Below are 16,360 nucleotides of genomic sequence, written 5' to 3' on the forward strand. Positions count from 1 at the left end.
TGAAAAATGAAAGGGTTCTATTCCTGAGCATACTCAAGCGTAAGAGAAAAAAAAAGACTCGATTAGTAAAGTATTTCGGTCGCTATCGTGTTAACAAGAAAAAGGATCCGCACATACAGACACACGGACGTCCAAGACAGAACTTTTTTAAACTGTTTTTTAACTAGTTTAAATAACAAAAATGACATCAAAAATATCATGAACGTTAAAAATAGTGTTTTTTCTTAATATGTGTGTGTATGTATTATCTTACAAGTGCAATGTATGATACATAAAGACATTTTAAGTTTGAAAAATCAGATGTTTTGCGCGAAGTGACAGTAGTACCCACCTCAACGCTTCGCTTATGAGGCGTGCAAAATACAATTCCGTATCTTTTACATAAGTATAAATAAATAATATCATAATATATTATTGTCAATTTCATAATATAACAATAAATTACTTTATTATAGTTTCAAAAAACCGAAATCTGAGTAAAATTTATCATAGAATAGAAATATTATAATCTAGACTCTATTTCTGACTACATATTTTACCTACTCATCTTTTATTGCAAAAAAATTGCACAAATAACGAAATTTATTTGCCGTTTTGTATTGTTTTCTTTTCGTATACCTATATATTTTTCGATTTCCAAGAAAAAATAAGAAAAATTTCTTTCGATGTCGATGCACGAAGGTTATCAGTTAGTGTATTTGTTTCGCGAAGATAACTGTGACATATTATTATCTAGACTTGTTCATATTATTGGTTATTTTTATGTTTAAAAAGAAATGGAATATTGAGAATTGATAATACACTCGAGTATTTCGAAATATGTAGAACTTATATATGCAAATACTGAGTTTCAAATGTAATTCATTATACATACATATTACAATTTACCAATACATTCAATTATTTTAATTCATTTTTAACGACTCTACAAAATAAAATGAGTTAAATTATATAATTATGTAGGTATCCTAGATTAATAAGATGCCCCGTTTCAATAAGATGCCCCAAAATCCTAACAAATAAAACACGTACTATATCAAAAGCATTTATTCATAAACATTATTCATTAACAACTTCAAGTTTTTGATCGCCCGCACAGTGTCCATACTTCGCGACCGTCAAGTTGGGGTCCACACAGCGCATGCAGCTTGTGTTGTCATAGTCCTTACCATCAGACCCGCACACAGGCTCATAGTTGTACGTACACGCACACTGCAGCGGGCCAGACATGACACCGACCACGCACACAAACAAGAGAATGAGCACTAAAAAAGAAAAAAGGTTAATTTAAGAAAACTGAAAATTTTGAGAAATAATTTAAGGCTTGAAATGTTGTTAAAAGTAACTGATTTTATTTGATGATTTTTAAAAGACTGTTGCTTTTATATTGTTGAACGTAAAAAAGAAGAAAACAAAACAGTAAAAATAAACTGTTAACTTTAAGACATGTTTATATTCCTTTTCAATACATTTTCAAAGATCTATCCTAAAATATTTAGGTCTATGTTTAGATCACACGAAGTAAAGATTTTCAGTTTAAAATAGTATTAGTGAAACCGTGACCTAAAATTAAGTAAATAATAAGAATAAATACAATAATAATTGTTTGTCTGACTAACCACGAAACGGTGCCACATAAATAAGGAAAATTTGTTCGACACATTTATCAGTTGAGAGGAAGCAAATATGTGGTATTGTTATTATTACAATTATTAATCATTAAAACATGTAGGTAATACAAAATATAGGCCAACACTAGTTAAAGTAAACAATCAAAAATATGTCGGAGAATTTAAATAACTCTCTATAATTAATTATAATTAGGTAGATATGTGAAATAATATTAAATAATGACTCAGTGCGCACACCTTGCGCGGTCGATGGTAGTACCGAGACTATATCATCGAGCTACTGACTCAAGGAATATAAACCATAGCATGGCCCGTAAGCCCATACATTTCATATCAATTCAATATCGACATTATGTTGTACACAATAGAGTACATTATAATAGGAAGGTATAGCCACATAACAACTACTCTGTTATGATTCTCTCACACGGCCATTCTGACAACGAGCGCGTTCTCGCGCGAACAATTCGACAAGTAATTTTGCAAATTACTTACTGCGTTGTTATTTCATTTGTTGTATTCAAACTCTTTTTCCCTTCACGGTTTGTAACTTTTCACACCGACTCACAAATTATTACTCATCATCGTCATCATCGGCGATATCAACAACTGCTACTGTCGCCTAAAGGCGAAGCTTTGAATGTATTGTGTGTGTTTATTATATTGTAAGTATAGAGCTCTGAACAAATACTGGAACTACATGCAGCGCGGAGCCTGACATGTACTGTAGTCACATGAAGCGCAATGCTTCGCACAAAATCTGGAACTACATACAGCGCGGAGCCTCATATGTACTGTGACTACAAGGAGCTTAAAGCTACCCACAACAACTGGAACTACATGCAGCGCGGAGCCTGCCATGTACTGTGATCACAAGGAGCGCAATGCTACCCATAACATCTGGAACTACATGCAGCGCGGAGCCTGCCATGTACTGTGATCACAAGGAGCGCAATGCTACCCATAACATTTGGAACTACATGCAGCGCGGAGCCTGCCATGTACTGTGATCACAAGGAGCGCAAGCGCTACCCACAACTACACGAAGCGCGGAGCTTCCAATGTACAATATGACATACACGCCTTGCTATGTCAAACACAGAGCTATTATTGAGCTATTAAATTGTGGTGTGCATGTGTGTTATGAAACTTTTGTGTAATACTTAGATTAACTATACGGAACTATGTAACAACCGGAGGAATAAATAGGTAAAATAATAAAATAAAACAAAATAAAATTATACGGAGTAGGTATTTATTTATTAATAATACTTTATTTTACAAAACAATGTAAGGAAATCTAGTACAAACTTATAAGGTAAAAATATTTTACGCAATATGCGGCCTTATTGCTCACACACAGCAATCTCTGCCAGGCAACCTGGAAGTTACTGGAAGTAAGGGTAACTTGTGGACTACATTTTTTTTTTCATTCATTGACTCACTTTCCAACTGCGGCCTCCAGTTCGAGACTCGATTCGATACCTCTCGTTATCGCAAATTTTAGATTATTTTGCATGGACTGGAGAACTTCTCTCCTAACTTAGTAATTAACATCGTATAACACGCCATCAATTCGTCGTCCAGTGACACTATTTACAGGACACAAAACCACCTTGCACTTATAACTTGATGTATACTAGGTATAATAACAACACTTTACAATTGGGGCAGAGTAACAACTAATAATTAATTTACGAAGACTGAACCAAGTCTAAAATTCTAAAGTCGCACCGACTTCCATATCATTTACCACTACCGACGATATCACATTGTCATAGTCTACCTTCCGACGATTCAATAATCATAAATGACTGTTAAAACAAGTAAAATAACATTGATGTTACAATCGGCTTTTCTTTCTTACTAACACAAAATCATCAACATTAAACATAATGCTGTTTTTTTTCAATACGAGCCTTATAGACGTACAATTGCTCGTCCATCCTGACTTTTGTGTTATTTCTAATTTCAAATAGGTTAACTACCTACTAAAGCGTTGGCACTCGTACTAAAACATTATTACGCGGTGGACTTGCAGCCTATAGACAATTGCAATGGGCTGTCGCCTGTGCTGTGCGTTTCTTTCATACAATACAATTCAAAGTAAGTTGAATTTTGCCAATAATTGTAGAATGCCAATATCTACGTTCATGATTTTCAGCGATAATGAAACAATGAACTTAAGAACAGACATAAACCTTTTAAAATAACCCGTTAGCGCAACTCATCCCGCTTGTAATTTTGTAAAACTCAAAAGAACACTGTCAACACAAGTCTATGAGTTCGCTACCTGCAAACGACGTAGCTTGATCGGCTACTATTCCTTTCAGCGCCTTAAATAAGACAACAAAAACACAGCGCTTAACATGCTCTTTTTTTTTGTGAAGACACATTTTTAACAGGAGCTAGGTGACAATATTTACCAGTAAATGCGTCAACAATTACCAATGCGCATTTCTTAAACTCGTAAGTGCCATTCGTATCGATTGTACCTAATGTATGAAGTGGCTCTGACACATTTTCTATCGGATGTTAAGTCGACTGTCCAGCTCTAGAGGGCCTTTTATTAACTTTGCGATGTTAAAACGTTCAATGTACGTTCTAACGAAATTACACTAAAATTTGCAGGATTTCTAAACTTAAATGTTTCAAATTATCATGAAATGATTGTATCAATAAACGAATGATAACACTTCATTTGCACCTAACAAAACAAGAAGTTTATATAGCAGGCATTTTTTTTATCGTATGTGACAACCTTAAACTTAAATCAATAATGTCATTTCATCGCACATGTCGCGAATCTTTACTATTTTTGCCCGAATTGAACATTATGTGGAGACAATTAGTTTCTACTAATCAAATCTACATGCGGTATTCTTGCACCCTTGCGTAGGTACCGACATCGAAATCAAAAGCTTGTATGTAAGCCCATCATCTATGAACACGAAGAGAAAATCTTTTTCTTATGACATGATGCTTTGAGACTATTTTAATCTGTTAATATTTTAAAATGATAACGCTTAATTGATTATGCTTGAGGTCTTCTTAAACCTTTTAACTCTATTCAATAACTATGATAACAACTTTCTGTGTCAGTGATTCTTTGATTTTAATATTCGATTTTTAAGTTGATCATTACTTTCTTGTAGGAAAATTGAACCATAATAATCTATTGAACAGGAATCTGTGTGTACTTCAACAACGAGATTTGTCCGAAAATCGTTAATAAAGAAGCAGACGTCATTATTTTTTGTTTTGTTAATTTCTCCGCAGGTGGGTGTCCGTATGCGAAGTACACCAATCCTACTTTACGTCTTTTTTATTTATTTCATACAATAGGGGCTAAGACTTAAGAAAAGCTAGGAGTAATCTCTCTACAATACCTCACGAATAAATATCTCTTATTTATCTGACGAAGCTACCGTTCGATGTTATGGAACCTTGTTGTGAATACCTATTCAATGCTGCAACAGCAACTTGCATTTATTCCAATTAAATGAAAACTCTGATCAAGTGAGACTTTCCATACTCTTCTTAAACAAAAGAATGTAACCTCTTATAATTTTGAAAACTCGAGAACATCGTTGAATATAAAAAGTAGCTATGAAGTCACATAATTTATCTAGTCTTTGGTTAACAACAAGGGCATTACAAAGCCTTATAAACGTTGAAAGAACTATAGATTGTCCTAGTGTTGTATTCACAAGTCTTATTTCCATTTCACAAAATTCGTGCTTTTCTTTCAATGATAGGTCACACAGGGTGAACATAATTAAAATCATTGGAATCCGCGTCTATAAATTCAATATTATTGTCCGCAAAAACAAATATTTTTTATTTTAAATTCACGAATAATTTGACTCCCATTGTTATTCATAATCAAACTACGTCCGGCTCTAGTAAAAACATCTCAACCTGTTACTTCATCCCCGAAAGTACTCGAAAGTCTACAACAACCAAAGCTCATAATATTTACATCATTAACAGTTATAGGTAATGTTGTACGGGCGAATGAATAGGTTGATACAGTGCCAATTCTTGTTACGCGAGTGTATACAAACTCTAGAGGCCTGGTCATGTTATCCATGGCTATCCTTTTACAAAGGAAAAAAAAAACAATCGGACCCGCTGTCAATAAGGCACTTGAACTTAACGCCGGCAACATCTGTGACTGTAAGCAGGGTATCGTGCTGTAAACACACATTAACAGGGTATTGTTTCTTAAAGAGCGTGCCGCCCGTTGCTTAGAAAAACAAACCTCTTCTATGTGACAAAATTTATGACTATAAGTGCGTTGTTGTACTTTTTCTTAAATATTCAACGGACCTTTGTTATTCTTAATGATTAAACTAACTGATTTTGTTTCATAGGCGAGATTTACCGTCACGTTTGTAATGACATGTGAACACACAGTTATAGCAAACAATTTGCAACATGCGACGCTTTAATTGATTTGTGCCAAAATGTCTATCAAGACCCACAAAATCAATCGGCGAGTATCATAATAATTCAGATCATACCTGGTCATCTGCAATACCTTCTACCACGAATTTACTATATTCGCGTAGTTCCAGCCCCTTCGCAGCCGGTCGGTTAGCACCAACTTTGTAGTGGAGCACTCGATGTATGTTGAAACTCGATCACTTTTTTACCATACCATATCTCGAAAAAGGTATTTTCGTTACACCATTATGCTGCCGTAAACTCGCTATCATTCGGGTCGTACATCGATATGTAAACATCATTATAGTTTACCTTCCTTAATTATGCGTTAGACCCGGAAACAAAATGTTTCGTTTCGGGAAAGTGTATCTGCCATTTCTTTTAACAGGGATGCGCACGACATGATGATTGCGAAACCCACACACAACATTGTCGTTGTCGTGCTAACATTCTCATGATTTATTGGTGGAAACTGTGATTCTTCTCGAACCTCATTAACACTAGCTATATCTTCTTGAATCTCACTAACACTATCACTCGTTTCACTCACTTGCAGATTTGCACCGTTTAACAAAGTCATATTCGTATTGGAATCGGGGGTAATAAGTGCCGATCCCACCGCTGCTGTCGGAGAATTTAAATAACTCTCTATAATTAATTATAATTAGGTAGATATGTGAAATAATATTAAATAATGACTCAGTGCGCACACCTTGCGCGGTCGATGGTAGTACCGAGACTATATCATCGAGCTACTGACTCAAGGAATATAAACCATAGCATGGCCCGTAAGCCCATACATTTCATATCAATTCAATATCGACATTATGTTGTACACAATAGAGTACATTATAATAGGAAGGTATAGCCACATAACAACTACTCTGTTATGATTCTCTCACAAATATATAAAAATACAATAAATTTGGAGCTTTTTCAATTATAACCTATTCTTATTTGAATACTAAGTAAGATCAATAAACTTGAAAACTGCGGTTGAAAAGCAGCTTACTAGCCTTAATTAAGTTAGCAAGAATACCCAAAACTTTAAAAACCCTGTAATTAATATATTAGTTATCTGTTTCAATTCAATTTTATTAAAATCTATGTTTTCTCTATAAATAATTCTTCGGTAATTTAATCTGAATTGGACACACGGAATAATTTTTGTATCTACATTTGTTTAACCTAGTTTATAAATAATAATAATATTTACCTGACTTTGACACCATTTTTATAATAACTTAGCAGTTAATTAAATAATAATTATGAAGTAATATGATTTCGGAAGGAAGAATGGCAAACGACTAAGCTGAGAAACACATTGCATCTATTTATAAAGAGCGTCTGTTTACATGCGGTTTTATGTTCAAAAACAGATACAATAACAGAAATTAGTTTGTATGTAACAATAAATACATTATATGATATTGTTATCTATAGATCTATACATCTATACAAATATTATAAAGAGGAAAGGTTTGATTTTTTGTTTGTTTGTTTGTTTGTATGAATTGAATAGGCTCCGAAACTACTTGGCAGATTTGAAAAATTCTTTCACTGTTGGAAAGCTACATCATTTCTGAGTGACATAGGCTAGGTTTTATCCCGGAAATCCCACGGGAACGGGAACTATGCGGGTTTTTTTTTGAAAACGCGGGCGAAGCCGCAGGCGGAAAGCTAGTATACTTAGCCTCCGGATCACATAGGTATTTGTTTTCTGTTCTTTAATAAATTCTCATATTATACATACAGGTACTCAGAGCATTTGAATGCTATAAAATTAAATTGTGAAATATATTTAGGCAAATAAGTTTCTAGTACTGTTTTTCACTTTTCGTAATTATTCATGTAAGGATATAGACTACAAGCCCGCATATGAAAAAAATATGGGTCAAATGAACCACCACGGGACATATCTAGTACGAAAGAAGAGCAAAAAATAATAAGATTCATCACTATGCCGTCACTTGTAAGCTGTCCAACTGAGTGCAGATGAGAATTGAAAAGTACAGGTAGACTCGGTAAATTTTGGTCATATATTTTTGTACGGCATTCTTAACCATCGATAGATCCATTAAAAATAATAAGAAACCGCTCAGTGCCGTACAAAAATGTTGGTCCACCAAGTCGGAATTTTTATTTAATTTCCGAGAGTTACCGGGGGTAAATTTGGTCATTTGACCATGTACGGCATCTGTGTCATACTATTGCTATACTGCTTTTAATCCATTATTCCGCAACGCCGTACAAAAATCATGGGGACAAGGGGAAAAAATCGAGAGTTGTAATCCCCTCTCTTTCCCCACTCCAGGGGGTCATTTGACACAACACGAAATAAATTTATTTTTAAAGTATTTTATGCATAGATAATATTTTTTCATGTGCCGTACATTTCGTTGGTTCAAAGGGGAAAAATCTGAAAAAGAAAAAATCCATATAACGAAATGTTTGCTTTATATTTTGATAATAAAATATAAATATACATTAATATTAAGAAGCTCGAGGTGGTTAATTATCACCTTGGAAAGTCGGAGTCAGGTGGAATGGACTCCGTTAAATTGATGAACTAATAAAAAAGCTATGAACGAAAAGATGTGAATTATATGCAATCAGCCCATGCAAAATGTACAAGTAAAGCGCTTTCAAATGATACCAAACACGGCATATTTATCTTAACTTTATTTTTTTACTCTGTATGTTTTGTCCGCTAGAGGGCGCCACATTAGATTTTGTGAAACCCCATATAGCCTTTAGCTAGCTGGTCGCTGGTTATCCAGTGAACAATTCAGACGCTTCTAATGATATGTCATTTGTCGAATTCTGATAAGTAGTTTAGAAGTTACGAGGGAATAGATGAACATACATACATGACCTGTCAAAACCATAACCCTCCTTTTGCTTTGCCGTAGTTGGGTAAAAATATGTTAATGCCGTACTGTATCAAATAGCCATAAAGCACCCTTAAAATTGTAGCTTTCGTCGCTTTCATCAGCCTAAAAGATGTGGTCTGCACAAAAATGTACGGCATCGTTTTTTCCTAATTTATCTATGTTTATACTATTTAAAACAACGAATAAAGTGTAGAAAACTATTATATTTCATTAATCTACGATGTTTAAACTTTAACAAAATTTCTGGTTTTGCATTTCTCTATAACTTTTTTTAGAACGGCAATACTATACAACAATTGAATTTTACAATATCATGTTAAAAAAAAAGTTCCCGTACAGGGTCAAATGACCTTAAGGCTCTTTATATCAAGAATTCGATGAAATTAAGATGATTATTGGTATACATTTAAAAGAACAATTATTTTTTGACGGCATTGCTTTTAATAGTACTTTTGAGTGCTAGATAATGTTTTGGAACCGAAGCCGTACTTAGTCAAATGACCCCCTGGAGTGGGGAAAGAGAGGGGATTGCAACTCTCGATTTTTTCCCCTTGTCCCCATGATTTTTGTACGGCGTTGCGGAATAATGGATTAAAAGCATTATAGCAATAGTATGACACAGATGCCGTACATGGTCAAATGACCAAATTTACCCCCGGTAACTCTCGGAAATTAAATAAAAATTCCGACTTGGTGGACCAACATTTTTGTACGGCACTGAGCGGTTTCTTATTATTTTTAATGGATCTATCGATGGTTAAGAATGCCGTACAAAAATATATGACCAAAATTTACCGAGTCTACCCGTACTTTTCAATTCTCATCTGCACTCAGTTGGACAGCTTACAAGTGACGGCATAGTGATGAATCTTACTATTTTTTGCTCTTCTTTCGTTCTAGATATGACCCCTGGTGGTTCATTTGACCCATATTTTTTTCATATGCGGGCTTGTAGTCTAATATAATATTTTTGTATAAATTTGTTTTGAAATATGTAATAGATTTATTTCATGTAAAATGACGTTTTATTTTTATGTTAAATTCTGATTACAACTTTACAATTTACAATCAGTCCTCAAATTTGTATCTTTGTCTGTGATTTCTTGTTTCTATTCGATTTATTTAATCGTTTTATACGAAGATATTATAAAACAATCATAATTCATATGTTTGAAGGCTAACCGGTCAAGTTCATTTAATTGACGGTGATTCCATTGTGAATTTAAGATTTTAGGTACGTACACATAGAACTAAAAATATAAAACATAGATTAATAATATGTCTGTTTGTAATGACAAATTGATAGGGTTTTACAAAGAGCAATGCGCTTTTCAAGAGATAAGAAAAAAGTCTGATTCTATTGGGGGTATTTCCAATTTTATCTGGACTTGTATGAGTGTATATAGAACATTGTTCTTCTTCTCTACATAAGTTTTGCTAGGTAAATTAAATAAAACATAAGGTACAAAATGTAGGTATGTAAATCGTATCTAAATATATAGTATATCTAAATATAAGTATTCAGTGCCTACACTAAATAAATATAAATAACATAAAATACCACATATGTACTTAGATTTATCATTTAGCTGTAAGAGTAATAAAGCTGATTACTGAGTAAGGTTTATTTGAAACGATGTTTCTCACACCTTGTTGTGGTTAATTGTTAAAACGTATTGTCAATGACATCAGTGATCCTTTTTCAAGCAAAGACATCAAATTATCACTGTAATGCATTTTAATGTTTAGTTTTTCAGCATTAAAATGTGCATAAATATTTATTTTTTCAAAAAGCTCTACCTCCTGCTAAATAATACGCAATATTTTATACATAAGCATTAAGCAAACGATCGAACTTTTAGGCATTACTCAAACTCACAAGCTTTTTACTCATGTTAAATTTTACAAGCATTTAAGAACATTGACATAATATTACTACGTATGGAGGAGACACCACGAACAAAATCTGTGCGCCATTTTTTTGCTCTAACTAAGTTTTAAAAATTATTATCTAGTTAGGTACTAATAATTGCACTTTTCCGTATTATTTGTATTATTTGTGCAATATCGTAACACACACGAAGGCATATTTGATGCGTTTCACTTTAAAACAAATAAAAAATGAGCGTGCAGTTACGCCATATGGCGTATGTTGAACGGAACATAAGTGCAGATGTGGGCGGTGTCGTCTCCATATATGTATATCTCAATGTTTAAGAATGGTTTTTTATTTTATTTTGGCAGTTTCGTTTTTATTTTGAGGTAACTAGGTGATAGATGAAAATAAATTTCGAAGAATTCGTTCGCAATATTACAGAAATGCACGTAAAATAGTTCAAAATAAAGTTATTAAAATAATTGATATCTTTTGTTTTTAGGACAATGAGAATATGGCAAAAGTAGGGAGGTATTGGCATAGATGTGATAATCGAACACACAGCATAGTCTTTCCTGCGTGTTTTTTTTAACACTTAGAATAAACTCATTTATTCTAAGTATCTTCAAGGGTCCAGATTCTATTAGAATACCATTATAATAGAATCTGGACCCTTGAAGATAAACTTTATATTTTGATCTTAGATCCTGGTTAGGTAATATTAGGAATTCCAGTCTGACTCATCATGCAGTGTTTAATAATATGTTTAATGTGATTAGCAAATGGAACAATATAATTTGTTATTAATTACACAATTAATGACATTTTGGTAATGATGGGTGTGGAAAAAAATATCCTTAATTACTTTTGGGAATTAGTGGTTAGTAGAAATGGGTTTTTATATAAAACGACCGTGTTGTTGACTTATTAAAACATTTTGTAATAGACCACTTGTGTAACTAAACATAAAAATGTCGCGATTGGAAATTGTATTAGGTACCTACTTAGTTATATTGTTTTTATATTTACTCATAATATGTGCAACGTGAGAAGGGATTGCTCATTAGTTGTTATGGTATTTGATGGAGTTACGCTTTTGTTTTTCTCAATTATTGTAAAGACTTGTATTGTGTTTTTAGTATGTTTTCAGAATATGCGAACAGCATGACTGTATAATATAGACTAATTACAATTACCTTTTCCAGCTCTCATATGCATAGGCATGGTAACGGCGCGGATAACATGCCCGTGCCCGATTATTTTCGACCCAGTATGCGGCACGGACGGGCAGGATTACCCGAACAGATTCTGCATGCATTGTGACGCGAATGTACAAGTTGCATATGAAGGCCGGTGCGATGAGGGCCCAGGTGTACATCATGACAGCTGAGCTTGATGCTTGGTAGAAATTGTTCGTAGTCATAAGGTCAACTTGGAATAACCACAGTTTAACTTGTAATTAAGACTGTGGAGTAACTGTCTGTTGGTAAAGTTGTATAGAGTGTTTTTCGTACCTACATATATTGTTATTTTGTTAAAATATTATTACATGTTAATAAAAAACGTAAACAAAAAAATTATTTATTTCACATCCATGTAACCGTACGCCGTATTGGAATATCCGCAAGTAAAATATTTAAAAGAGAATATATTATTATTACGTTAATTATCTGTAGTTCTAAATCCTAATTGTAAACTTCGTTAAACACTATAAAGAGAATTTGCTTTTTTTTAATCCTCGAAGAGTTAATTTAATAGCAAAGTTGTATTTCGTCCTATTTGCTATATTTAAATGAGAAAAACTTGCTTTTTAAAGTAATGAATGAAAATAAGAAATGATGGATTTTATCATTCATTCCTTTCATTCATAATTAAAACCTTTAATTTTTTAAACTTAGGTACAAAGCACATAAGAATGTATGTAATTAAAATTCAATTTATTTGGTCATAAACTTTCGTATAATAATTCTATTTTAATATTCCTGACATGCATAATTGCAATGTTTATGAATTACCTAAGTGCGTCTTATAAAAAGCGTCATGCGTGCGTAGAAATTATTGAATTTAATAAATAAAATAAATTGTATTAACACGTTAATCCAACAATATCATGTGCACAGCCTTATTTCATTGTCGTGTGTCTGCAAATTGGATAAAATAACAAAATCTCCATATAAAAGGAGCATACAATATATTTACGAGCAATAATAATTTTGCGAGGATAGTGATTTGTAAAAATAAGATACAACATGGCGTCGAAAGTGATATATTTGATTTTAATAGCTTTTTTCATAGCTACATTGTCTGAAATGATCGTTAGTGTCCACGCCAAGTCTATGGAGGATGGCGGCCATTTTGAAAACCGCCATCTTGAGAAACGTTCCTTGCTAGATGGCGATGAAGATAACTATAAACCGGCGTATGAAAATGCTTTTTCTGGCCCACATAGAATTCGTGTAATGCCTGGATATCTGCATTAACATTTTTTATAACTGTGTTTTCGGAATGGTGCAATAATTTAGTTGTAATTAGTTGATTAGATATTTTGATGGTTTTTATATTTGGATATTATTGTAATAAACACTTACGCAATGGCATTTAATTGTTTTATTTTAGTAGAAAAAATAGTTTAGACATTCTTTTATGATTAAGATGTTATTCCAACCAAGTAGGTAATGAATTTCAACCTTTTTTATAGGAACACTCTAACTTTTCAAAACTATTAAAACAATCCTTATTTAAAAAAAATAATTGTCTTTTTTTCTTCTTCCAAAACCGTTGGCAATTCTATGGATACTTCTATAGAATTGAATAATTTTTATTAGAAGTATCGTTTATCTTACTTTGTAAATACTTATATTATGCTCACTGTATGACTGAAGAAATGTATTAAAAGGCACTTAATTCCTTTAAACGATTGTAAAGTTGACAAACACACCAAAGACCGCAGACCACACGCACCTGCCACTACAATATTGTTCCCAAGATATTTACCAACCATTTAGCACGGAGAAACCTTGAATGGATATATTCTCGACTTATTTATTGTATATCTTTCATATTTGCCATCTAATTGCGTAGTATTTGTGTAGTATCAATGCATGTTGCAGACAAATTGTAAAATATCCACCGTCGTCGTCCTATCGATAATGAATAGAACATAGTCTTACTTGTTAGGAGAGTACAATAAAAGCTTAAAAAATTATTTAAAAATAATTTATTGCGTTATGCCAAAAGTCGTAGAACAAATGTTGTGGCTTATATGTAATGATATGTTGTCCTGCGAGGTTGCTGGTGTTTTACAAGTAACCCTGTATTACATACTAGATTTCCGCCCGCGGCTTCGCCCGCGTTTTCAAAGGAAAACCCGCATAGATCCCGTTCCCGTGGGATTTCCGGGATAAAACCTATCCTATGTGTTAATCCAAGTTACCCTCTATATGTGTGCTAAATTTCATTGTAATCGGTTCAGTAGTTTTTACGTGAAAGAGTAACAAACATCCATACATCCATACATCCATACAAACTTTCGCCTTTATAATAGTATTAAGAATTAAGATAAGATAAAGGCATATATTTTCCTGTTCCTAATTCGATTCAATAAACTACTTACAATAAACAGTTTTTGTATTTCTATCAAATAATCATATAAAATTAACAACAATATTAAAGCCTCCTCAAGTCCTCAAAAACGTAAGTGCGTCAAGCGTGACGCATAACACAAATTTCATACAAATATATTTATTTTTATGAAGGAAGTATAATAATATAAGTATACTAATCGGACAATAATGGTGTCGTCAATAATTGCTTATCATGTACACGAAAATTTAATAAACAATCGAATAATGTAAATACATAGTAGGTAAGTACCTATCCTGAAAATATTATTGAGTGCGGTCATTTAATGAAATGAGCCTATCATTCTTTTTTCAATCACTATTATTATGTGGTCTGCTAACTTTTGTTTTGTCTATTGCTTCATTTATAAAAGGTGTTCATGCTATGAAAAATTAAATTGACAAAAAGTAGCGGGGTGAAGTTTGCATATCAAATTTTAGTACATTTTTATATGCGCAAGCTTCCCCCACTACGCTACTTTTTGGCCAAGAAGTTTGCCAGGCGCTATACATGGATGTCTAAGCATGGATGTGATTAGTGGACATAATATAGTGTGCGTATAGATATTATCTATTACTTATTTTACTGTAAGATGTTGTATGTGGGTGAAATAAACATTGTAGATACATACGATATACCTTACCTTTCGATATACATAACAAGATGAGAGGTGAAGGTAATAATGAAATAAAAACACGATTATAATTAAAAATCTATTTAATTTATAAAATCAATACATTTTATAACTAAATAAGTAACAGGTTACAATAATATGTTCATCAATAATGAAAAATATATTCCTAAATAGTAAATACTAATCAATTATTAACCTAAGTCAAAAGCACTAATAAGTAGGTATATTTTATGTAATGTCATTTCAAAAAATATATATTTTTGTGAAGCGTGCGAGTCCTATATAAATCCAATTAAAATTAAGGAAAAAAAATGAATGAATACTTACATTGTCGAACTTATTCATAGGTGTATCATTTTTTAGTGTATAATATTATCATCGAGATATATTATGTACTACGTACAATATTAAATTTTAAATTAAATTTATTTATTTTCTCATCACAAATGCACAATCAACACTTACATTGTTAATCTATATATCTTAACACTAACATTTGTGAGAGACTGGTGCCCGCGATAAGTATAAAATACTTGTGTATAAGTTATGTCAAAGAAATATATTATAACCAAACCAAGAAGCTTATATCTTATAATAACAGTAGAGTATGACGTCATGTCATGGAAAAATGTCAAACGTAACAGAAGTCGGTTAAATTTATGAAACGTTTAAATTGTAATTAATAATTATTTCATTATACGAAAAATAAGGAACTTTAATGAAAAATCTCGTTTTTTTTAATTACATAGAACGCAGCAGCTTCACATTTTACAAAAAAAAGCACCGTTGATTCAGCGACAATCTCTTAATTTTAATGTTAGTGTTTTCTTGTTCATTAATGAAGATACGATGTACTTTCTATGCACGATATTATGAGATATATTTGGAAATAGGGTTGCCAATTTTTTTAAACAGAAATGTTTCATTATCTAAATGACGTTTAGAAAACTAAATATTTTCGTGATTCTTTATCGAATTTTAAACGAGATATATAATGTATAGGTTCATATATCCGTCTTAATGTTTACTTTTAATAATAAATACTTTAATATGAAAATAGCATTTTTATTTTTTATTAAAAAGTAGAGTTTAGGGAAATACTCTATGACACCGCTGTTACTTGAATACTTGAATACCGATATATTATGTACTTGAAAACCCTACATGCCGTTTGTATCTCATTTTATCATGCTTTTTTAAACACATGTTTACAATAAGTACAAAAAATCTAGAGTTAGTAGGTACACAACTGTGC

The 16,360-nt window shown here is 32.4% G+C and overlaps 2 protein-coding genes and 1 long non-coding RNA gene across 4 annotated transcripts in view; 1 reads left to right on the forward strand and 2 right to left on the reverse strand.

Moving 5' to 3' along the window:
* Positions 1-16,360, reverse strand: part of LOC149480844 (uncharacterized) — a 104,722-nt gene that overhangs the window by 57,138 nt on the left and 31,224 nt on the right. The gene's annotated exons all lie outside the window — the stretch shown is intronic.
* Positions 1,033-7,408, reverse strand: LOC149480852 (protease inhibitor 2-like). Its single transcript, XM_089705921.1, has 2 exons — positions 7,297-7,408; positions 1,033-1,265 (listed from the first exon to the last, which is right to left on the reverse strand). Exons 1-2 carry the CDS (start codon positions 7,310-7,312, stop codon positions 1,060-1,062), a joined length of 222 nt encoding a protein of 73 aa, XP_089562047.1. The 5' UTR covers positions 7,313-7,408; the 3' UTR covers positions 1,033-1,059.
* Positions 11,791-16,360, forward strand: part of LOC149480853 (leech-derived tryptase inhibitor C-like) — a 242,428-nt gene continuing 237,858 nt past the window's right edge. The window contains exons 1-2 of one of the 2 annotated variants that reach the window (XR_016316915.1): positions 11,791-11,846; positions 12,056-12,360. Coding sequence is in view for 1 of the 2 variants with exons in the window: in XM_089705786.1 (XP_089561912.1) it covers positions 11,822-11,846; positions 12,056-12,240 (210 nt within the window). In the remaining variant the exon portion in view is untranslated. Of the gene's footprint in view, positions 11,847-12,055; positions 12,438-16,360 lie in introns of those variants that run through there. The other variant, XM_089705786.1, reaches the window with a different exon arrangement.

The sequence above is a fragment of the Colias philodice genome, chromosome 17 (assembly GCF_061535455.1).
Source record: "Colias philodice isolate Cphi_HAF_F1 chromosome 17, ilColPhil1 Martin Lab GWU primary, whole genome shotgun sequence".
NCBI lineage: Eukaryota > Metazoa > Arthropoda > Insecta > Lepidoptera > Pieridae > Colias > Colias philodice.